The following is a 25,816-nucleotide window of genomic DNA, read 5'->3' as shown; positions in this document are numbered from 1 at the left end:
ACCTCTATTACCAATAATAATAATAATATTAATAATAATAATAAAAATAATACACATATTATTTTGGTATTTTTAAAACAAACACTTTAATTTCATATTATACATTTTGTCAAACACATTTCATACAAAAAGAAGCTAATAGTTGGCTAGTGCACTTTACATGATAATACTGTCAAATGCTCAAAGTGACATTGTAACATTACATTCTTTGGGCAGGCACTATTTTATTAGTTTGCAAGTAGCCTACTATTACCATTAAAACAGTAGAAACTGTAATTTGCTACTCAACATTTTAAATCATGTCTTTTGAGAATACTCGACTCTGCGAGTGAGACATTTGATCTCTTCAAAACTTTTAAAAGACAATTTAAATCTTGCTACTGCGGTATCTAGCTGGTTTATGACTGCTGCTACAGTGAAAGATTCACAGTCTTCTTTTCGGCCGAAAGTTGGTTCTTTCTACAGTGAGATTTACTATCTCAACCACAAATACCAGACAAAATGCACTTTGTACTGTAACAATCCTCTCCTTCACAACGACTCTTTTATGTACTGTGGTCACATTTCTCCATGTCTGACATATAAATTTACTTCCAGCCACAATATTTAAAAGCTGTGTTTGTGAAGAAAAACATGCAGGAAGCATTAACTTTTGGTTGTCTTGAGTTATCCTCCTATTTTATTACATTATGACTGAACAATTCAATAACAAGATATGCATCATTTCAGCAACAAAGGAGGTTTTTACAGTCCAATATGAGGAAACTGTGGCCTATCATAGCATTGTAAGCTTTCAACAATGAGTTTCTAATGTGCTTGTGTGTAATTGTTGAAGGATTTGCATAAGAAACCAGTTTGGGACACTTGTTTTTTCAAGGACAGGTATCTGCACATAGAAAAGTGTTGGTTATACTATTGATAAAATCTCACAAATGTTCAGCCAGTCATGGATTTTTCAGTTTGAAGCAAAATATGTATATAGTTAAGACAGTTTGGTGAATAAGACTTGGGAACACTCGTGCCAACAAGCCTCTCAAAAAAAGCAAGGAGAGTTTAGGATGAGAATACAAAAATAAACTCACAAGAGGCCCAATGTCCCTTAAAATTGAATATATTAGGGATTAATCTGTGCCTGGCCAGAACTTAAAATCACCAAATACAGTTTACTGTGACCTAAAAGACAATGCCAGCAGGGACTATGATATACTCTATCAGTGGGTGTGGACATGTTGACGGTTGGGGATATTTAGGGGCCAATGTGGCCAAAAATGGTACCCTTTGACAAAACAATAGTCATCCATATAAGGACTTTTAGTACAATGTAACACTTAATGTACAGTTTTACATCTCATTTTTGAAACAAAAAGGCTTGTATGGTGATGGCCATTTCCTTCATTGCTCATTAAGGCTGACCTAAAACAATACGATCAATTCAGTCAGCCAAATTAATAGAACTTTTATGTACAAATGGATTTTTAAATCCACTGTTGTTTGTGGTCCATCGTTCGACAAAGTCCAAAGCTCTGCAGCTCGTGTTGTTTTCGTTGGGCCAGTATTCCACTTTATACGGTCGTCATCACTTTCAGTGAACCAGTGCGGAAGCGCAGGATCTTCTTCTTAAGGGCATGCGAGGCCTTAATCTTGACAAAAGCCTTGGGTTGCAGAGGTGCCCCAGGTGGGGCAGGAGGTGACGGGAGGGCAAGTTGAGGGGGTAGCTGCTGGGGCCAAACCAGACCACCACTCTCATCTGAATCACTGGACAAAGAGCTGGAATCTGGTGAGTCAGCCTCACTCATGCTTGACTCAGACTCACCCTGACGTGGGTGAGGGTAGTCCTCACCTGGCTGACAGAGTGGCACTTGGTCCCTCTCTAACTGGTACTCCATGTGCTGGTGATGGTGGGAGTGGTGATGGTGTGGGTAGGCATATGATACATGCGTAGGGCGAGGTTTGCGTGTGCGTCTTGAACAGTGGTCCCTTTGGTTTGAAGCTGAAGATCCTTGCATTGGTGCCTGCATGGGTGGCTGGTCAGCCTCGTCTTGGCTGAGCTCCTGGGTGGACTGCCAGCGCCGGCAGCTACCACTTCCTTGCTGCTGTTTCTTGCTCTTGGATTGACTACTGCGACTGCCCCTTCCACCGCTTCCACTTCCTCCACCATCCCTCTCTACTGTATTGTACTTGCGTTCTGGAGCCCTTTGCAGGCTGTTTTCTGACTGAGACCTACATGCCTTCTTCCCTGGCTTCCTGCTGGCACCATTTCGGTCTTCACTGGAGCGACACTTCTTTGGACCCCCTCTGGATTTGGAGGATTGGATCTGAGAAGCTGTGGGCTGCTGCTCTTGATGATGATGATGATGATGATGATGGTGGCCTCTTTCTGGAGAATATGTGCTTCGGTTGGGTTTGGGTGCTCCAGAACCCTTGTTGGGGTTGGAGTGCGGATGGGCATAAGCTCTAGTGGAGGCTCGGCAAGGCTGAGCTGGAATATACTCTGCATTTACCAGCTGCTCATCAGGCGAAAATGGTTGGTGAGGCTTTGATGAAGCTGGAGGAGAAGGATAGTTGTGGAAATGTTGGGGTGAATCAGGCTCGCTATTGCTGGAATCTGGTTGAACTTGCAGAACTCGGCAAGGTGGATAGTCCAGCAATGTTGAACGGGAGTTGTTAATCATGGCAGCTTGCCTGGGCCTGTGATAAAGCCCTTGTTGATGCTGGATACTTTGCTGGAGATTGTGGACGTATGGGGGTGGAATTTCCTCAGTAAACCCTGAGCCAAGGTAGGGCTCCTGATCAAGGTTATGGCAAGCCTGTGGAGCAGTTCCCTCCGAACATTGGGATGGAGTAGAGATCTCTTGAATGGAAACCTGTTTTGGTAATTGATGCTCTTCCTTGCGGCATAAACTACTCTGCCTCACCACACTAACAGCTCGGGCATCATGTGACAGGCTGGTGCGAGGCTTTGAGGGGCGCGTGGGTAGAGCTCGGCGTTGGATCAATCCAACTATATAGGTCTCAACTTTTTGGGCTTGTTTATGATCTTCCTGACTGGGGTCGACATCTTTCATCTCCCCCAAAGCATCGGTAGCCGTGGTGCATCTCGCTGGGTCTGACAGCCATGTTTCTCCTGTCTCTGTCTCCCCTGTCCCTTCAGGTGCTGAGAAGGAACGAGGGACCAAAGGGTGGTAATTTGATTCAGTAGATCCATTTTTCTTGGCTGCAAGAACCTCTCCTGACAAACAGAGCAAAGACAAAGAAAGTGTTCAGAATCATTCTTACTATAACCAACATTTTTCACACTCTTGATATACAAAACCATTCTGGGCCAACAAACCCTCACCATACCAAACTGAGGGCAAAGGCTGTGCATTAATGTAACACTTATCATTACTTTGTATATTATACAGTACAGTGTGGGTGTATTAACAAGAGAGTCAGGTGTTTTTAGCTTAATGAGAAAGGTGTTTGTGCTGACAAATAGTGATTTGCATTTGGAAAGGAGGATATGCTCTTCACAGCTAAAAGAACCACATCTTTGAAAAAGACACTTTGTCATTGCTACTAAATACCCAAACAAAAGGGGTCAAACAAAAGACATACTTTTAATAAGGGAACTGGGGGCTGAGTCCTGTGTGAAACCAAAAGTCAGCATTGCGTTTTCTCAATTTACACACCTACACTGGCTGTTCTGCAGTGTTCCAACGCATGCCTTTGAAAAGTAATAAGTAGATTTTGTATATAACCCATGTGATCGTGCAGGCTTGGATCAAATTACCAGTATGGAGTAAAGAGGGAAGTAGTATAAAGAGCACAAGTCTGGGTATTGGTTGGGGTGGTGGACAGGGCAAACAAACTCAGGGCTTTCCCCCAGGAGACTGGTGAACTTTGAGTTGTAATAAGGTATGGCGTTATATTACGAACCTAACTTTACATTAAGTATGTAATGTTTCTTTTCGTAAACTTAACAAATCTTTACTTTCCTAAACCTAACCTACATAAATTAACTGTAAGTACATAACTTTACATTAAGTATGTAATGTGACGATGCCCAACTAAGATTGTTGTCATAAACCTAACATAACTGGTAGGGGCGCTTATTCATGAGGCCCTAATTCATAAGATATCATACACATCGTTGAGAATGAGCTTATCTGCATGCATTGACCTAAATAACACTGTGTTGCTATTTTAAAATAAAATCACAAAGGGACATAAATGCAGTAACATATGATAATATGCAACACTGCACTACATAAATATTTTTTTTGTTATTTTCCAACCAAATTTCCCCCAGACTAGTCACTTGCTACACAGGAGCAACTCATTTTCTTTCAGTAAACTCAAACACACATTTCTAGCCATTTGTGGGCTTACCAGACACAAATGTAGTTTAATTATGGTCATGTATAACCAGCACCATGAGATTACTGCCTCTGTGGTGCAACAGACAGCACTGTTTGTCATTTTAAATCCCTACGTGCTCCGATTTGTGTCTCAGCTGCTTTATAAACATGAAGTATGGGCTTAGATGTGGTGAGACTTCGGTGATGGAGGATGCCAAGCGGCCGAGGACTTGTAATAGACTCGTCTGCTTGATGTTTGTTTGCCAGACACCAAACTGCATCCTTAATGACCTTGGTGTCTACGGCGGGGAGAAAAGAGTCATCGCTCTTGATAATGACTGTGAGTCACACCGTGCAACTAGAGCGCACAATAGTGATTGCTCCCTTCATGCAGTATGGAGCTCATCCAGACTTTTAAATGAAGTCAACAAAGTAATGAGTGATTAATCCACCACGGCACTGGAGGAGATGCGCTTAGTGGGATTATGTGTTTGGGAGAAGCAGAGTTGATTATTTTACCTGCAGTGAGGTGGCTGTCCTCTAGATCAGCAGGGGAATCTGCTGATTGGACCTCAGTGTTCACCTTCAGCTCTGCCACCTGCTGTTCTAAAGACGCCTTTATACCCCAGGGCGTACACTGGAGACTGCTCTGCAAGAGAGAGAGACAGAGCCAGAGTCAAGAGATTGTACTTAGATGAGAAAAACTCTCAAAAGCACGATCACGGCACCCTGCTGAGTGTGCACAGCGAAGAGAAACACATGACCTCTAATTTTCTGCATTCAGTCCATTGCTCCGTGCTTCAACACTTCACCACACACTCTGTTCTGTGGTATCACACCATTACTGTTTTCCAAAGTGTGAAGAACAACATTTCAACTTCCAGGGGGAATAGTCATTTGCTCATCTGCTGTGTAGTTTTGGCTGCACAAAGTCCACTTTTATCTACCATCTTTACTTCCATGAAAGCTGCTCACAATTTCAATTTTGTTTAACATTATATGCAAATGTTGCTTCCTATACATAAGGGGATGGATGCTTTGCCTTTAAAGTACATTACACTAATGTGTTGGCATGCAGTCTAATGAGTGTATTATTTTGTGAAGTGCACTTTGGAGGTGTATATATATATATATATATATATATATATAATGTGTGTTGTAATAGTGTCCTCTCTACAGATATTTTTGGTGTTACTATGCATGTTGTGTGCACTAACTGCCTTTTTGAAGTGTGCCATGGAGCTTTGTGTGTGTATATTGCCGAGTACTTTATCATAATTCTATCACTTAAAAAAAAAAAAAAATGCGTTAAGTTGTTTTATATATATTTGAAGGTCTGTCTCGGCATTTTATTTTGTCTGATGAAGCATTTGAAGCTTGAAACGTCACTTTGGTGGTAATTTAATTAAACATTTAAGGGAGCATAAGCTATTTCAATTTCAGTTCAATTAAAGACTTTATTAAGGACACAGCTCATGGCTGTTGCTTACCCAGACACCAAACAGACATCAAAAAACTAGTAACAGGACACTTCTAGCTTTGATTTTGACAAAACGTAAGGTATATTTACCGAGATGATGCATCATTTTCAGTTGTGGCAACAAAAGCAGGTATTTTTAACGGAACATTGGGATATTTCCAGCTGTGATTTTAACCACAAAACAAACAACTAAACAAACTAGACATGTTTGGACATTTTCAGCCTTGATTTTGGCAAAAAAAGATGTTGCAAAATTTCCAGCCAAATTTGAGGCAACAGAAACAGATATTTGTGATGAAATGTCAAGACATTTTCATCAATCTTTGTGGCAAAAAACAAACATACAAAAAGAGTTGGCCATTGTTTTTTGTGTTGCAGGCACAGGCATCGTGAGGCAACTCAACAGTCAGCCTTCGTTGCCTATGGTTCTTCGATGTCTTTTTGGTGTGTCTGGGCAGGTAATGTGGGTTTCTTTCAATTTTGGTCCTAGTCTCTTCATTTGGACAAAGTTACACCCACACACATAACTGCAACATGACAAATATGTGAATACACTTAACACACTCATTCGTTTGCAGCGTTAACGTCGACTCCCCGTTCCTCTCCCAGGATGAGTTAGAGACTCAAAGAGCAACAGCCTTCACATTCACAGACAGCTATGGCCACAAGCACTTATTATCAAAACACTGGAACAATAACACGCCGTCCACCCCTCCCCAGACACACACACGCACACACACTGAGTCTAAACCACCCAGATATAAGCTAAAAGGATGGGAACAAAATCTGTTACGTAGGAGTTGAAGCTGTCTAAACAGTGCAGGAAGACATAGAGGAGAAATTAACATCACTAAAGAGAAATAGACACACTATAATAATACTTTTCAGTGACTTAACTAAAAAAATCCTTACCACCCATTAAATAAAAACAACTTTTGTCAACAGTTAGGGAGAAAAAGACATCAGATTACTCCTGAGACAGCTGATTCACGTGTTTAACCAAATCCACGTTTCACAGTTGAGATGCCTCTATAAATTCACGAACCTGCAGAAAATCAATCAAATGTAAGCCTCTGAATAACTAATATAATCTATTCCATAGCACCAAAAGATCTGTTGTAAAACAATGATGATCAATGGAATAAAAGTGTAAAACTTTGTTTTATAGTGCAGATACTATTTGTCAAAAATGACAGACCTCAGGAATCCCTGTCGTGTTACTGCAGGAGATAAAAAGATCCGAAACTAAAGGTTACATACTCAGTGGGGGAAACGTCTGCTGTGCTTCTGTTTTCCATAGAGGGGTCATCTATTAAACTCTGTCATGCAAACCAGAGCTACGAAGATGCCAAAACACAGAGACAATGAGAAGAAGTATTCTTTCCTCTTCTCGTTTTCCCTCACAGACACACACTAAGACAGCAACAGCTGTATGTCAAGACATGAGAGGATAGCCAGCTGCAGTTAGTTAGGATCTTTCCATCATCTATTCACCACAATTTTAGTCAAAACACAAAATATCAGCTGGTGCAGTTTAGTTTAACTCACCTTATTCAAAACAAGTGACAGGTGCTACACTTTCATAAAAATATTCCTATATTTAACACGTTGCTGCATCACTTTCATTCATCTTTTTGGCAAAAAAGCAGGTATTTTTAACAAAACGTCATAACATTTCCAGCTGTCTTTTTTTTTGGCAAATATAAGGGCATATTTAACAAGATGACGCATCTATTTCAGCCGTGGTTGTAGCAACAAAAGCAAGTATTTTTAACAGGATATTCGGGAATTTTCAGCTGTGTTTTTAGCGAAAAAAAAGCAAACTAACAGAAAAAAAGAAACCCCAACAAAACAGCTAACAAAAAGAAATGTTGATTTAGCGAGACGTTGGGACATTTCCCGCCTTGATTTTGGAAAAAAGAGATATTGCAACCAATCCAGTCGTGTTTTTTGCAACAAAAAATTGACATTTTTGACAGTAGTGGTTTTAGTAGAAATAATACATTCCAACTGACTAACCAAACAAAAAAAACTGTCACTTTTAACAAGATGTTGGAACATTTCTAGCCCTGCTTCTGGCCAAAAATATGTTGCAACATGCCAATACAACCAGGTATTTTTAACAAAACATCGGAACATTTCCAGCTGTGTTTTTTGGCAAAAATAGGGGTATAATTAGCAACATTTTGAGGGGGCAACAAAACCAGGTATTTTTAATGGGATGTTCTGACATTTTTAGCTTTGTTTTTAGCAAAAAACATACAAACAAACTTCAAACGGTTACTTTAAAAATGATGTCGCCACATTTCCAGTTGTTTTTTTTTTCTCCCAAGTATTTTTAATGAGAAGTTGTGGCATTTCCACAAATGTTATTGGCAAGAAAACAAACAAATAAATAAAAACAAAACAAAAAAACAAAAATATTTCTAATGAGACGGGACATTTTCAGTTGTGTTTATGGCAACCAAACCAGGTATTTTAAGCCATTTAGGTTTTTTTTGTGTCTAAACCTAACTACAACAGTGTTGTCAAAGCATAAATTTTTAAATTGAAACATTAAAAAAAAGGGAAAGCCACATGTGAAACATACAAATTTAAGGTGGTTTGCAGAAATGTCCGATGCCAACATTTATTCTGGTGATTGTGTTGCTCTGCTTAAACCAACCTGTCCCATCATCATCATCAGAGTGTGAGAAAAGGGCAGAGAGAGAGATGACTAGCGCTTACTCACTGTGAAGTTTTTGGAAAGTTTTGCACCACTGTTGAGACAAGAAGTGGGAGCTTCAATTTTGTTTTTGTAAGACTAGTTTTTGTGGTATAATGTAATGTGAGACATAATAATATCCTCTGGGAGGAAAATGTACCAGCTGAACCAAAAGAACCAAATGCCACACATTAGGAGCCTTACACAAACACAGTTCAGACTGTGCCTGCACAGACCGTCTGCTTTGTTTCACATAGAGCAAACTGAGCAGACAGGTATCACAAAATAACAGCCTGCACGGTTATAAATAAATAGATCATATCTACTAATATGTTAAAAAGTCTTGGCATTCCTTCTTTTTTTCCTGTATTCTGTAATCACATCTGGCTGTTCACTTCAAAACTGAATAACTGTGTCTGTGGGAAAGTTCCACTAAATAGTGGAGGCTTAAGACGCCAAGCCAAATTTTAGATCTAATCCAATTTTCCAAACACCTTTGAGACCAGAAAAGAAATTATTTTGCACAAGCAAATTATAAGACTGCATAATGAGAACATACATACTGAGAGTCAGTCTCATGTTGCTTTGGTTTCCTGATGCTTTTGTAAATAAGCTTACAATGTTGACTTGTGATTAGCCATCAGCATTATCTTGAGAGTGAGAAAAAAAAAAGCTGGCTAAGTGGTAAGATCTTTTTACTAATACTGAACTAGGCGTGATGGGACGTTCAAAAAAGTCCATGAAATAATGTTTTGACATACGCTAGCAAGGACAGCTTTTCCTGTTTTAGTGGACATGACGGAGGTGTATAATGAGAGGAAATCACTGCACGGCAGAGGTGTCTCAAAGACCTTAAATCTCAAGTCTAAATAGCCTGGAATGGGGACTTAAAAATATAATAATTCTGTAACACGTTTCCAGTGTATATTTATGACAATAAGCAATAAATATAGCTGTCTCCTTAGCTTTTTTTCTTTTTCTCTTGACATTTCCCTCTAACTTTTTAGAAATAATTTTCTAACTCTACTAATTTCTTGCATTTTGTGGAACATTTCTTTCCAAATTGCTCATTGCCTTTCTTCCCCATGCTTTTGAAAGAAATTGCACAAATTTGCTCAGAGTTCAAAGGTTTCAAAACTTGTTAAAGTTGCCTGAAAGCAACAAAAGGAAAGTGACGTCACTCCTGGTTTCAAAGGGTTTAATAATAATATATAGGTAAATAACTATAACAGATGTACTTAAATCAATCATGAAGTCATATTATTAATAACGGGAACTCAAATGTTGTTAGAAGAAAGTGGGTCTTAGGACCGAATTTAAAGTGGGGAAGGAGGGCAGAGCTGACAGTCAGGGTAAACTGTTCCCAGCCTGGAAACAGCAATGGAAAACACTCTGTCACCATCTGGACTTTGACTGTACTCACTGGTCAGAGGACTTTAGGGAAATTTAATGCAGAATCAGAACTGACACCCAGATTATTGTACAGAGATGTCAAAGGCCCAACAAAACTGGCTCAACACTGGTGGAGTCTGTGAGAACAATGATGAGGACCTCTGTCTTTCTCTCATTAATCTGGAGGAAATGTTGGGTCACTCAGCATTTGGCAACTGAAAAGAAACTAAAGATTATGAGCTTTCCTTTTTTAAGATGTAGACCTGTGTGTCATCAGCATAGCAATGATAAGGGATTCTGAATTTTCCTAAAACTAGGGCTGTAAAGGGTGTAACGGTCCAGAAAAGTCACAGTTCGTTTCATTACCTGGTTAGGGACTCAGTTTATTGCGACTTCGGTACAGTGGAAAGAAAAACGTGAAAGGACACATTTCTTTTTTTAAAATTTTGAACAGGCAGTGGTTCAAGCGTCAAAAACGAACAAAATCCTCTTGTTACGGACTGAGGTAACATTTTGTCCACTGACAGCTTGTTTAAACTATTTTCAATTTGTCACATTTAAAACACATCTCTGCATGTGTCGGACAGCAAACAAACACTTTCCCAAAAAGAAAAAAAATCTTATCAACGGGCGTCAAAATGTTTGATTGAAAGGCATCTTACGAAAAACAAGCTATTTTCAGGATTTAACGCGGTTAGAACTTGAGCCTTGAATATATTTGCTTCCCATGTCGTCGTGTCTTTAGGATTTTAAGGCTTAAGTAAGTCATGTCTCACAGCAGTCAAGTCCAAATCAAGGCTCAGTTCATGATTTCTGCAAGAAAAAATTCGGACTTGAGTCTGTACCTTAAGTTTAATGTCCCGCTGCAGACAGTGTTGTAGTACTCGAGATCAGTCTTAAGACCACTTTTTGAAGGCGTCAGTCTCGTCTCGTAATTGGCCGCATTTTCATTCGTTTTTTGGACTCAGACAATGACTTTAGGGTTTTTCAAGACCAAAACTGTGGATTTTGGGTTCTAAAAATGTTTTTGAGAATGGTACAATGCAACCAATGAAATGTTTCAGTGATGTTTTTAATGGCAAGTTTTCTTTTAGTTTCCAGAATGTTCCTCTTAAATTTAGGGTAACATTCTCTACAAACAATTTTTTACATTAAATTTTCATTTAAAATGGTCTCTAATCTCAGGTCTAAATAACATGTTGCTTTGAAAACGGTCTTCCTCTGTTCTTATGTAACATTGTGGGAACGTTTTATAAAAAATCTGTCACCTCTTAACATCACCAAAACATCCTCAAAATGTTGCTGTTATATCTTTATGCTGTAGTCAGCATTAAAGCTTATAGAGACATTATTTGAAATGATAAACATCCTTAAAATGTTCTTTGAAAATTAGATTAAAATGTTTTCTTTAAAACTTTATTACAAATCGTAGGTAACGTTAGTCAGTGTTGTGAGAATGTTCCCTGCTAGCTGGGATGTCAGTAAGACTAAAGAGTTCAATATAAAAGGTTAAGTTGATTTCATGCATGGCATTCATGGTACAATTAAACACAAACACACACATACACGTACACAGTGTATGGCAAAGGCGAATGAAGAGGAATCTTTTTCACTTTTCTGTGTGTGTTTTGGGGAATTTGGATATTTCAGAACAATTTAAGGAGTGCCTCTGGTTCGCATGTTCCACATTTTATTGGAAGTGTGTCATGTAGCGTGGGACTCACTGATCCGGTCTTGGTCTTGACTTGGTCACAACCCTTAAAGACTTGTTGTCTCTGTCTCAATACACTCTTTGTTTCGGTCGTGTCTCAGTCTTGGTGGTCTTAACTATAACACTGTCTCCATATAACGCCAGTTATAAAAAATAGCGCTGTCTCTTATTTGTTTTAAATTGTTTAGACATACATAGCATCGACTTCTTTGTGAAGATGTTTTTATTGTATGTTTCCTTGCTAGCTGATGGTCTACTATAAAGCCAGTGGTCTATTATAGGGACACATGGGACATTTTGGTGTTTATGTTCTGTCATTTTTATGGCTGAGTTCATCAATGGGCCAGTCTCCAAACACCTGCTTAATTAAATTGAGGCATTCAGAACACACAGTGAATTGAACTGGAGAGATTACATCTTTGTTTTTTCTAACAATTACATCATCAACTTCAGAAAAATGGTGATTCAAGTAGATATTACAGCATAAACTAAACAAAGCAACCCTTTCTACAGGTGTTTTTCCTCTTCAAAATCTTATCTCAGAATAATTTTGCCTGCTTCTCATCATAAGCATCTTTAAGTTGTAGCAATCTAATAAATGTCTTTTTTTCAGATTTCACATAAAGAATCGTAACTGCACATAGAAGAATTTCCACACTATGCCGCCCTCTCCTTGAAGATTCAAACCGTTAACTGACTTAGTCTGTGTGTCACAAGACTCCTCAACACATGCACTCTTAGCATTCTGCGTGTGTGTGTGTGTACATGCCTGTGCATGCAAAATTAAGCTGGGCTTATGTCAGGCATGCACTTTATAAAAAGGGGTTGTGTGTGGGTTTAAGCAGCTACTTATGTGAGACCACTCTGGCTCAATGGCTGCTTGTTTCCCTCATGTGAGTGCACGCTTACACACACTTTGCATTGACAGACACACAGTCATGCATGAACGCACACACTCATGCACGCACACACATACACACCTTCAGTGCTATTGACGCCTCGGGCTGTAAAGTTGACAGTTAAGTGGCTCCACAGAGGTCAAACTCTAGAGTATTGCGTCCCAGATAACTAAAACTACAGTCTAGTTGACTTGAGCTAATAGGCTACATGACTTCAAGAAAGTAAAGCTTTGCAAGGATGCAAATTTGTGTGCAGAGTTTGCAATTTTTTCTGTCATCCCTTCAAAAAGTGTGTTTTTTCCCAAAACACTTTCTTCAGAGTTGGTCTGATAACTTGACAAGATTAATATTTACTCTGGCTTGATGCTCCTGCAATAATATGCAACCACGGCTTGACATGAACAACACTTAATGCATTCATTACACTGACACTGCTGACATATAACACCTGAAACTACGTCCGTCAGCTTTACACACAGACCGAATATAATGTGCATTCCACAAACTGCAGCTCTCTCTTTTCACAGGAATGCATTTGTCAACAGTGTGCTTATACTGGCAACAAATTTGATTTTCTCTGCACAGTAAAATGTGATTACACAGTGCCTGGCAAAGATAGATGCATTTTGAGAGCGAGATCAACCATGACATTTTGATTTGGAGCAGGCTACTATTAATTAGGAATGTAAGGGTGAGATGATTTTGCAAAAGTTGCTTTAATATTTTGCAAGAAACCTGACTTTTCATTTACATGGACAAGGATTAGGGCGTGGCACAGAGATGTGCTCTACTGAGCTCTCCCCAGACATTAAATTTGAAATGTAAATCGAGACATGCGTTCGTTTGAAACATGAGCCCAGATGAATAGATAAACTGTGCGAGTGTGTGTGTGTGTTGGTGGGTGGCTGGGTGTGGGGGTAGGAATGCTTTTTGAGAAGGCTGTCTCAATGAAAGGTCATTTCACAGTGGCGGACTTGCAGTTATGCAGCGTTTGTGTTTGTGCTGATAAGCAGGCACCTTGAATATAAGACTCCGAAACTAAAAATATTTAAGAAATGTTTGGAAGCAACTGCTGTCACCATGACAACAAAGAGGCAAAGGATGGAGAGGCAAAAGATTGGGATGAAAAAGGAGAAAGAGTCTCCCTTCTACGGTAAGGGGATTAGAGAGAGAAAGGAAGAGAAGGAGAAAACATATGAGGTGGACAGAAACAGGAAACATGGATTGATGGGATAATGTTTCAAATAAGTAAAAACAAACACAGACTGACTGAAAACAAAGAGTCCTCTCGCAGTCTCCCAGACCCCAAGATGTAGACTACCTCTCTTTTAAACTATTCGACCCCATTTAACTATGAAAGCACAAGATCTTCACGTCATCTGTCTGACTTTTAATCACGCACATAAACAAGAGATACACCCACAGTGTGCGCACAATTTAATAACCGTGCATTTCAAGATTAAGGTGATTAGGTCTGTTTGGTTTTATAAAACGACCACATGAACCACAGTTTGATGGTTGTCTGGCAGGACGAGGGTGAGGAGAAGTGCCTTGTTTCTGGTCCAAAGCCAACGGGAAAGAGAAAAAAGAGCTAGATGACAAGGATGGAGAAGCGATACAAAATCAAGGTTGTGTCGCAGGGCCAACAAGGAGGCTGGACAACCTTAAACCACAAAGTTTGTCCACCCGAAAATCAGTTGGTCAGGCTTGTGGGACATTTTTGGCAGGCTCATGAGGCGCTGGGCAGGGCGCACCTGGCTGGCATCTGACTGCACCGCCTGGCTCATGAAAATAAAGTGTCCTCTTGTGCACACAGTACGGCAACTCCAGCCCGTTTTCCTTCCGAAGTCATCAAATATTGCCAGTTTGTCAGTGATTTTGGCATCAGACACCAAAAGCCATCTTTCCCGGCGGATTGATACACTACCAGGTGGTGTCAGTTTGTGAAGAGGCCAGATTGAACCTTTCGCATGATATGTCTCCGCTGGGCTGGACAGCACCAGGAGCAGCAGCATGATGCACAGACAGCCTGCATCTTCTGATAACCGGAGGAAATCTGTCGCAGCCGTATGATTCGCCACTGGACGGTGACAAGTTGAAATGCTGTCAGTGCTAATGTTATATGAGAGCTAGAAGGTGCCTAAAGGGTTGAGGTTTGGTGGTTGGGTCCAACAAACATCTTATGAATGTGGAGCCAAACCAGGATGTTTTTCTCTAAACCTAACCATGTGCTTTTGTTAACATCCCGGTGTTGTTTGTGGCATCTTCATTGTCAACAGCAGATGCAGGAGGATACACAGAGTGTAATATGTCAACAAGAAAGTCCGCTGAAAGCAACTTTATGTGACAAGTTGGGATCGACTTGTAGAGGTAAAGAAATAAACACTCTGTGAAGAAAAAGTGCTGACACTTTCTAAAGCCATTCAGTGTCAACATTTCCACATATGCTGTTGTGCACATTTACATATCCAGTATGAAAAGAGGAAATTGCATGAGCCTCAGTGCATGAGAGTTCGCAGGCCTGGTAAAAACCGTGTTGTACAACAACTGCAGGAGGATGCAGATTGCAGAGAAAAAGATGTTGCAAGCAAAGCACTGTTGCACTGACCACGTCAATAAATCGACAGAGGTAAAGGTAAAGGTAGGCTACAATCGAACTACACTACGATCGCATTATTTAACGTCACTACCACAATAAGACTGCAAAGCCCTTTTTCACCATTTTCCTGTTTTAAGATTATTTGGGTGGGCCCAAAACCATAGCTCGTTGATGCACTATACTAAGCATAACCACTCCCCCAACGATGTAGCAGTATAAAAACGAGAAGCATCATTAGCATAGTCCCACGATTGGGCGTGGCCTCCGCTCCTCCAGCGGACATGCCCCCAGTGTTTCAGATCAGAGAATACTGTGCTTTTTTTCGTGATTTTGAGGCCATACTTTTTCTTTTGGTCATTCAAATTTGGTCAGGTATTTAACAACACATCTTTCTGTGATATGAAAAACTCAGAACACATTTTAATTATCACTTTACACGGACTTTAAAGACAATTCAAGCTTCAAAGTTTGCGAGTGAGGTATTCACTGACATATTTTATGTCGTAGAGCAAAATAATAAAGTCTCCTAAGACAGTGTTAACCACAGACCTTATTTCAGGCATCTAACCAAAAAAATCATTTAAAAAAACATTGACTTTGACAGAAGGGAATCGGAGGTGCTGAAATGCTTACTGATTTCTGGGTTTTAGGACTCATTTTTCGCACTCTATTTGGCTGACATATTGCAACTCCCTATCCAATTTTCTGTTAATTAAACAAAAAGAAGGAATATGAATTTATGTCCACAAAATGTTCTTTTACTTGTTGACATTAAATGAAATATTAATGCCATACAAACTCATTTAACAGATCGTTCTTGATCAGATCAGTGCACATGGACCGGCTGAAAGCTCATGTTCAGAGTCAGCCTGGATTGTTTGCAGTGGACTGCTGGACTTTGTTTAAACCAGATGTGAAGGAACCCCAACACTGGGCCAAATATGGTTCTCTGTTCCCTGTATTATATCATCAGATGGCAAACAACCATGGAAATTAAACATCCATGGGTCCAGCTCAGGTTTCACACCGAGGTTAAGGAGAGAGACAGCAGCTGTTGTTGTGCCCTAACCAGCCACATGCATTTAAACTGGAACAGTGGCATAACGTAGTTAGGACGGGCCCCAATGTTCAATCTCATGATGGGCCCTACTGACAGATTTTGTGCCCAAACAAGCTACACTTTACCACATCATCATATGATAAAATAAAGACTTGACATTGGACAATATTATCATACCCAACAATTATTACTGCATGTGTATATATGACAAGAATACCAAAAAAACAAGAAATTATTTATTTTTTTGATGGTTTATGTAGAAATTAGCATACAATTTTGTAATCGATTGCTACAGACTGTTTTAAAAAGAAAAAGAAAACCATGGCACAGATGGTTTTTGCCCTTTTTGGTGACATAAATGGCACCCTTTTCATCCCATGGGCCCCGTTGCCTGCACTGTCAATATTTACGCCCCTGAACTGGAACTACTGCAGCACGTAAAGAGAACTTTGTGAGCAGATACCAAGCTGTGAATGAAGCCACTAAGGTCCAAAAATGTCATATAAGCTTAAAAATAATTTTACTTAAGTGTGGCAAAGATACTATTCAATGGCACTGAGCTGCTAAACTAACATATCAAAATCCTCAGCTCACATTTTCATGCCCCAGTCTCCCCAAAAAAAGCTCAGTTTTTAGACCTTAGTATTTCCAAACTCTGCACACGCCCCTGGCTGTGAAGGCCGTGCATCTGCTGCCAGCTGCAAAGCTCAGGACAGATCCTGCCCAGGAGCCATTCAGTGACTGCTGTGAGTTTATTACAGTCAGATGGACCTATTTAAGAGATGGTTCCTTCCTCTATCCACTGAAATGAGTTGATCCCTTCTTGGAAGAAAATATTGATTACCACAGGAAATCTCCTACAGTGTGCTGGAGAGATAATGGTCGTTTGGTTTCACTTGATTAAAGCCAGACAGCGAACACGTACCGGGGCTTACTGTCAGATGTATTGATCCTGCGACCTTTTCCATCAAAACATGCATGGATTTAATTTCACTGCGACATTTATGTGCTTTTTCAAATCTTGTATATTCTGTATTATATTTGCTACTTTGTTACTGGATGTTTACATTAGTACCCGACATGTTTACTTGAAGAAGTCGGTTTACATAGTTAACACACTCTGGGTAAACTGTGCTCAATAAGGAATGTGTCTGAGCAATAACACTGAGAGTTCTGCTTAACCCAGGCAATGGTGTGTGCCGACCCATTTGCAAGCAGTTTGTATGCTGGAGCCCGAGTGATGCTGGATTTTTGGGGCTGATACTGATACTGAAACTGGGAGGTAAAAACTTCCTAAACTGATATATTAGCCGATATTAAATCTAAGTGCAATTATGCAATGCAGATCAATCAGTCAAATTGTATTTAGATAGCACCTCTAAACTAATCAAATGCAATTCAACTGTTCAACAGTTTGACTGAAATAAGCAAAGATGGATCTTAAAAAATGGATCTTATTAAATAGAATAAGTATAAACCGTAAAATTGTAATAGTAACACACTACATAAAAGCCAAACTAAAAAGGTTTTTTGTATATGTTTAGAAGTATCAATACTTCCAGCTCCTCTCAGAGGCAGGCTCTTCCAGCATTTTGGAGCATAGCGGCTAAAAGTAACCCCTTAGATATGGTTATCAAATACTTGTGACAAAGATATGTAATGGAGGCAGGATATTTTTATTACATTTTAACATAAAAAAATGTATTTTAAAAAATAAATGACATTGGTGGACTGACACAGTAAACTTCATTGGGAATTTGATAACTTGAAGTTACTCTAGGCATATTTTTTTCTGCATTATGTTCTTTTAAAAATGAACTTTTCATATCGTGCATATCAGACAACATATCCGCTGATACCTCTGCAGAGGGCCAAGATCAGCTTGTAAAATCAGCAGACCGATATATCAGTCGGGCTCTGCTATTCTCCATGTTTCAGTGTGGCTTATCTGTTTTGCTAAGTTTCCTCACTTCTCTTTATTTTCCTTTAGCGCCGCAAACCAACCATAGCAAGAGTAACTTATCCCCCAGGGTGTTTTATCTGTCTTGCTTGTAAATTTGCCATTTCTCAGTGGATTGCATTGTTTCTATCTTTTACCTTTAGCCTTTTTTAGAACTTCTAACAGCATTTTGAGAATGGTTTGTCATTAAAGCTTTCAACAGTTTTATTTTCTTAAAGGTACATTTTGGTGGTGATGATGAGATATAGGGTAGGCTCTGTGATTACCGCATCCTGGCTTGCATTTCCTCCCTCGACACCCCTGAAGCTGCACAGCTGTGCCTTAAAGTAACCAAGTGGTAGTTTTTGTTTTGGAGACCTCACAAGTGAGCTCAGTGAAGACCCCCCAGCCCCATCTCTCGACCCCACTGAGAGCCCAAACAGCTACAGACAAGCTACTGTGTTTGCCCAACACAGCGAGGTGCGAAACGTAAGTAAAACACATCCATTACAGTTGAGAATGTTTGTGTTGGCTTCGGTGACAAGTTGGTCACACACAGCTGCAAAGGTCTCCACTGGAGACTTACTGTATGTTGGGGGACAGCACAAACACACACACTGTAAACACATAGACCGTCGTATCAAATGCACTCAGCCCAGGAAAACCACAGTGCTACACTGCTGGCCTCTGGGGCAGTTGGAGGATTGATGCCTTGCTCATGGGCAATTAGACAGCAGCTAAACTAGATGGCACTCAGCTTGTGGTGTTCAAAGTGCCAGCAGCAATGTTACTCGCTAGAAATCATGACCTGATAACTCAAGATAATCCACAGACCTTGCTTCGAGCCAGGGGCATTTCTAGGATTTGAGGACATTGGGGGCTTAGCTCGGACCTTTGTAGGGGGTGGTCAAAGAGGATCCTCTTTTTTGATAAACAAGCTCTATTTTGTTTCTTTTTTATGCACTCTGGCATCTTATTTACCCTGAAAAACTTTGGGTTTTTTTCATGTATTAAAATTATTGTTGGATTTTCACATTTCTGATGATGCTTGTACACATCATGTGGGACATAAGCTTCATGCATTTTCCAAAAGTCACTCAGAGAGGATCAAGAAAAAATATTTGTAGCTTTGGGGTGGGTAAAAAAAAAAAAGATCAAAAAAGCACCACTGAAAGCCATTAATGTTTACCTTATGCATCAGTATGAGCCTCTTGTCTACGACTTGATGCACTCTTGCTTCTGCACAGTGATACAGTTGTCGAGTGTAATTTGGTGGAAAGAAAATAGTTCCTACATGAAACTGCTTACAACGAGGTCTGCGGGTTATCGTGAGTAGTCGGGTCATTATTTCAGGAAAGAGACTATGCTGTTGAGTTTTCAAATGTCACCAGTCACACTAATGACTTTGGTTTCAGATCACATTACTGCGCTGACATGATAAACTTCTGGATCAACATAACTCAGGGCTCTGATATGATTATCCTTGTTGATATTTGACTATGCAGAGCACACACACAGACACACACAGACACACAGACACACAGACACACACACACACACACACACACACACACACACACACACACACACACAGTTTGGAGTCCACACTGAAGGTCGTGCTGGCTGCCCAGCTGCTGTCAGCTGTCACATGGCTGTCAGCAGCTCCTGCTGAGGAAAACATACACATACTCTCTCTCATACACACACGCACAAACATGCATTCTTTCTCTGCATGACTCTGTTTCTCCTGCATCACAGGCAGACAGGAGGTTTTTCTCTTTGCCCCTTGACCTCTTTTTCCATCTCATCCACACACATGAATACCCAGTTATGCTGGTGGTGAATAAAGAATATCAAAGTTAGCATATATGAACCTTTAGATAGAAGCGACATGTTTCAGCTGGTTTGAAAGGTGCCAAATTATGTGTCACTTGAAACTCTCAGACAAGCTGTTGGATCACACCAACAAGGGGATAAAAGCAATGCATCAGTACAGCTCATATACTGCAGATAAAGTGGCCACATATGTGCCAAAAATGTGCTCCAGAAAAATCTGATTATTTACATTTGAGCATGATCCTATGATGATGGCAGCCACATGCCCTCAGAACAACACTGATGAATACTGATTGCGATCATTAAAATTATGGAAAGAGAAACATCTTTGACTGGCATATTTCAGAGCAGATACTGATGGGACCAAAATGAGCAGACTGAAATTAAGTATGCAGATAGAATCGAGAAAGCAGCTCTGACAGAAGAGATGATTCAATACACTGCTTTTGGGAATGAAATACAAGTAGGGCTTGAGAATTCTTCGTAATTTATCTACCTTATTCAGAAACAAATGATGGACAAGAGGACATCTATATACCCCCTTTCCACCAAACTTAGTGCTTGTACACTAGTCTCTTAAACACTGAAAAAGAACTTAAAATAGGCTTTAGAGTCCTTTCCCCTTGCCAGTAGACTAGCGCCGTGCACACGTCTCTGCAGCAGATGAGTGTGCTTTTCTCTGTTTTTCAATGGTGCGTCATGTTTGACGTTATGGACAGACTAAAAAAATGTTTAATAAACAGTTAAAAGCGGTATGGAGGCTAGCGAAAATGTTACGTGGCTTCCATTTTTTTTTATATCTCTTGGTCTTTCTTTCAAGCTTAGTGAAGACTCATTTGGAACGATGTTTGAGCACTACTTGGGCGGAGATGGACCGTATTTTGTGGTGGTGCATCATTGCATCTCGCCAGTAAAGGGGCTAAAAATTAGTGTGTTCACCCGGGTGTTGTCTTCACTGCTGATTGGAGCTGGGGCTAAAAGTATAGCCATAGACTTCTTTCCCATTGCAGTAGATTAGCACTGTGTACATTGCTCTGCAGCAGACAAGCAAACCTTTCAGTTTTTTTTGTTTTTTTTTTACTGGTGTCACATTTGACATTACAGGCAGGCCGGAAACAGTTTAGTAAACAGTAAAAAGCAGCATGGAGGCCATATTTAGTCTCTCTTTCAAACTCCGTGTTGACTAATTTGGAACAATGTTTGAGCGCTGGTTGGTTGGAGAGCGATGGTATTTTGTGGTGGCGTGTGATGGCATCCATCTGGTAAAGGGCATAAAATTACTTAATTTACCCGTGTGTTGTAATTCCATAACTGCCAATTAGAGTCAGAACCAATAAATACCTGTGATAACTGACGTGTGAATGCCAATTGTAACCTTTTCCATTACATACAAAAGCCAGATGTTAGCAGCCAGTGGAAAAAAAGGCTTTGAAATTCACCAATGGAAACACAACAGTTGATGAAATTCACTGATGACTTGCAACAATCACAGGGAGAATACGCTGAGGAGGCACAGCAGGACCTGTGAAATACAAAGCATCACCATCAACAGATCTAAAGCAGAAAATAGCTTTAGAAATAAAAGGATAAAGGATCCACAGTCATGGCTGAGGATTTGAAGCTGGCGTTGGAGTGCCTTGGAAACCACAGAGGGTCTCAGAGGGAGCATAACACCCTGATGACCAGACCCTGTTCCAGACTGTGTGACTGTGGCTACTTATAACATTTATGACTAAGTAGATAGGTTTTAAAACTCTGAATGATTTTATCAGGCTGCAGTGACTCCCTGCTGGTTGCCTGGCAACCTCACAGTTGCAACAAGGCTACAGTCTTGTCATTGTGCCCAGCAGCTGGTCACCAAAAAATAATTACTGCACATAACTGGATTTTTTCATTTCAGTTTGCTTACAGACTGCACAAACAAGATGCAACATGCTTATCAGTGGGATTTAGAGGTGATGGTATCTGCATTTTTTCTCTCTAGACAAAGTCCAAGCTGTTTCCCCCTGCTTCTAGTCTTTCGGCTAAACTAGATGCCTCTTGGAACTAGTCCATACAAGTTAAACTATTCCTTTGAATCAATATTTTCATAGTTTTACAAACATACTATTTGCAGTAGATGTACTAAAAAAAATGTTGTAGGTGAAAATTGACAGTTCTGTATATAAAGAAACTTCACAAAAACTGTTCACTATCTGAAAATGTTAATTGTAGCCTGGAACCTGAAACCTCCCCCCAAAAAACAAATTTTTACTTATCTGCTGCAAGGCCACGTATACAGCTCTGGTCTACTGACAATGGGAAAAAACTTGATAGCCTATTTTTAGCAGGTTTACCTGTGTTTAAAAAAACTATGAAAACACACTAATTTGAATGGACATGGGGCAATATTTTGCTAAAAGTATCAAAACTCTAAATGTTTGATACATTTACATGTTTCAGCAACCAATGCTGTGAAAAGAATCAGCCTGCCTGTCACGACTACTAACTGTGAAGGTTTTCTTAATTCTCAGAGACGCTGCCTGATTACACAAAAATATGATACAGGATGAGATGAATGGCTGGAAAAGTAAAAAGCTTGGAGCTAAAAATGTACATTAAAAGTACTCAAATCTTATCAAAGGGTTATGTTCTTTTGTTACAAATCATTCCCTCTCAATAAATATCCAGGTGATAACAGTAAGGGGTCACTCTCAAGCTTATGTCTTTAAGATTCGAGTGTCGTTTTTCAGAATGTGAAATATGCTGCAATTGACTGGTGGTGTCCTTGAGTCCTCACGGAGGGAATTCCTAACATTTTACCCTGAAGCCATGCACACACTTTTAATGTCACTGAATCAGATATCCTGTGTCATGGTTTAAGAATTAAACTGTGTCTATATAAAAGGGTGGAGAAAGATAGATGAGTGGGTGAATTACTCACAAGCACCAGTTTCCCTGAACAACTTACTTACAGTTCTTTCTTAGTACTTTATACTTTGTTATACTCCACTGGGCATAAAATTTACAACTGGGAGTTTTTTTTCCTTCTTTAGACGAATGAAAAGTCCTAAAATAGATCCGGCTCATTGTTTTTCTCTACAGCAAGCATCTGTATTGCTGCTATAGTTTCTATATTTTGGAACTTCTTGGTGTCTACCAGAATGCAGGCTTATGTCTCGGGCTCACCCAAATACGTCAAAGCTTCTATCACTGTATGATAATTGACGTCAAAATCAGTGTCCGAATGCTTTGTTTTCCTAAATAGCCTTTAAATTAAGATATAGTGGTTCAACATTATTCATTATGCATCAACATTATTTATTTTCAGTTACTCTCAGACGAGGACATTTAAGATTAATGATAGTTTTGTGACAGACTCTCTTCCATCCGATGTCAGTCACCAGTGTGCGACCTGCATGCTAAAAAAGTGGCTAATTGTTATTTTTGGTGACTTTGTCTCTCATTTACCCCCAAAACTTTAGGCTTCAATTAATCGCAGATACTTTAAACATGTTCTGGTTGCATGTCATCACATATTGCTTCTTCAGTGGACTTTGGCATCTACATATTACGCTCTAGGTATTTTCATGCATCTGTAATGCTGCAACCAATGCCAGGATGTCCATCAAAGCACATGGTTCGGATTAGGCAAAATAATAATGTAGTTAGATTTAGAAAAGAAAAATCATGGTTTGACTCAACATTCATACAGGAAGCAAACACCTGGCTCCCAGGTGAAAGTCCAGGGTCTGTCCAGTGGCGTATCATACGGGTGTGACAGGTTCCATCTGAAATCATTGACAAAACTGTGGTGTTTGACCACTTTAGATTACAAACGGACTGATATTTCTTACTGAAGCTTTAATACCCAAAAACTGGTATTCGGGGCAGCCCTCGTCATATCCAAATCAAAGTTTAAAACATTGTGGTGCACTGATGATTACTTTGTCAAGAGTAAGACTAAATCCATCTTGTCTCATGTGGACAGTCTCACATTTCTCACTGTCACAGTCACTTTGACGGGGTCAGTTCATCTACTTATCCACTACATCCTTTATCAGGAGCACATTTTTTTCATTGGACAAAGCTGATTTTCTGCAGGAAGGTTTCTTAGATAATAGCAGTTTCTTGCCTTTGACACAACTTTGTTAATTTCAGAAAGTCCACACAGGTTGAAAAATTGCAAGGACAGATCCTGAGCGGAAGTGTCATGGCTCTTTAAAATGTGGAATATATGGAAACACTGACACAAGCTGCTAATGTACTTGTCTTTCCTCTGCAACATAGTTTCATTTATAGTGTATATTCTGTACCAGCAGAATTTAAAAAACATGCACACATTTGTTACATTTCCATTTTTGTAGTTTCATACTTGAATGTCTGTTTCAATGTCTCAAACTTCTACAATTTTACTGATATTATGTTGTAATTCTGGCAACGATATGCCACTAAATGTTACATATTTCCCTGCGAACTTTCATCCTGAGGCCTGTTTTATATTCTGAAGCATCATCTGCTGAGGACATTAAGCAGATGCAGGTAACGTAGCTGCCATGAAATAGTTTTGTTTTTTTCCCCCCTTCCTACCAAAGCACAGAAAAACAAATCATCTGAAAACACTGATGTTGATTTTGGAATCTGCATCAAAGAGTTCCCAAATGGTTCGATGCAATCTAGCCCAAATCTGGAGGAGTGAGGGCGTCTACATGAAAAGTAACAACCTCAGCTTTTATTCAGAGTGATAATTTATCCAAGGGAAAAAGATGTCTGGATAATCCATTGTCTACAGCATGGAATGAGTAAAGTAATAAAGCTCCCCCCAAATTTGCCCTTAAATGGTAACGTGTGACTTAAGGGGCCCTCCTGACATTGCGTTTTCATATCTGCACACTGAGGTCAATGACAGGCTTCTTTTAATTTCCACATACACTCAGTGCTCGGTAATCTAATCCAGTAGTTACCACAGAGGGGTTCAGGGACCTCCAGGGTTCAAATAGGAGACTAGGAGCAGGAAAATGTTCCAAAAAAGGCACATTTAATCCTAAAAAAATCAGCCTATAAAGTAAATGTATATGATCCAAACACTTCCCCCACTGTGCACACCTCTCTAGCTACAGCAGACTCATGGGCCAGATCCCATCAGACACCAAAAAAGCTTCTGATAAGACCTTATCAAGTTGTGCCCTTTGGGGGGGCCTTTATATGCAAAATTTTCTAAACACACTCCTTGGCGCTCATCATACTGCGCTTAAGTTACCGTTACATTTCAAATGCTGCTATACAAACTCTCATTTACATCAACAGCCTCGCAGATCGTCGATTATACCAAAACAATCATCATAAGAAAAGCAGAACTTACAGTTTGGAGCCCGAAGCTGTAGTCCTCCGACGCGTCGCCGTTTGGTGCGTCCAGGGCGCAGCGTGCAGACCGCAGAGCTCCCCAAGGCGGACGCCCCGGAGCCGGAGAGTCCCCGAGGCAAAGAGCGCTCAACACCCGGCATTCCTGCCTCTGTTTGAGCAACTCCAGCTCACACAAGCCGGCCAGGCTGGCCTCCAGCCGCTCCTTATTCCGACTGCGCTCCGCTTTCATGGGCAGGGAGAACGCTGGGAACATGACTCCAAAAGAACCCGGTAGCTTTTGCAAAGACATCCTCGCCTCCAGTTTTTTACCTCCTCTTCCCAACAAATGGAGGTTAAATAAATCCGCTCAAGCCTGGAGTCACTCTTCTTCTTCTTCTTCTGTGGATCCGCGCAGAGGAGCGGCAGCGGCTGGAGGTTTCAGCTGCTGAACTCACCGCTGTCGGACTCGGACCCATTCCCCTCCTCTGCGAGCTCCGCTGCGTCGTCTCACAGACAGCTGCTGGTGGAGCCTAT

General features: G+C 40.2%; 1 protein-coding gene across 1 annotated transcript; it reads right to left on the bottom strand.

Moving 5' to 3' along the window:
- Window positions 1-102: 102 nt before the first annotated feature.
- Window positions 103-25,816, bottom strand: LOC121952437 (dapper homolog 3-like). Its single transcript, XM_042499115.1, has 3 exons — window positions 25,302-25,816; window positions 4,860-4,989; window positions 103-3,229 (listed from the first exon to the last, which is right to left on the bottom strand). The coding sequence occupies exons 1-3, from the start codon at window positions 25,590-25,592 to the stop codon at window positions 1,563-1,565; spliced, it is 2,088 nt and encodes a 695-aa protein (XP_042355049.1). The 5' UTR covers window positions 25,593-25,816; the 3' UTR covers window positions 103-1,562.

This window comes from Plectropomus leopardus, chromosome 13 (assembly GCF_008729295.1).
Source record: "Plectropomus leopardus isolate mb chromosome 13, YSFRI_Pleo_2.0, whole genome shotgun sequence".
NCBI classification, from domain to species: Eukaryota; Metazoa; Chordata; class Actinopteri; order Perciformes; family Serranidae; genus Plectropomus; species Plectropomus leopardus.
Note: the sequence above shows the minus strand (reverse complement) of the source record. Positions and strands in the feature narration are given on the sequence as shown.

What these genes read in the sequence shown, in the direction of transcription:
- LOC121952437 (XM_042499115.1), bottom strand. Translation starts at nt 25,592, where the DNA reads ATGTCTTTGCAAAAGCTACCGGGTTCTTTTGGAGTCATGTTCCCAGCG. An exon ending in ACAGCTTCGGGCTCCAAACT is followed by an intron (nt 4,990 to 25,301) that starts GTAAGTTCTGCT and finishes TCTCTCTTGCAG; the next exon opens with AGCAGTCTCCAGTGTACGCC. An exon ending in GGACAGCCACCTCACTGCAG is followed by an intron (nt 3,230 to 4,859) that starts GTAAAATAATCA and finishes TCTGTTTGTCAG; the next exon opens with GAGAGGTTCTTGCAGCCAAG.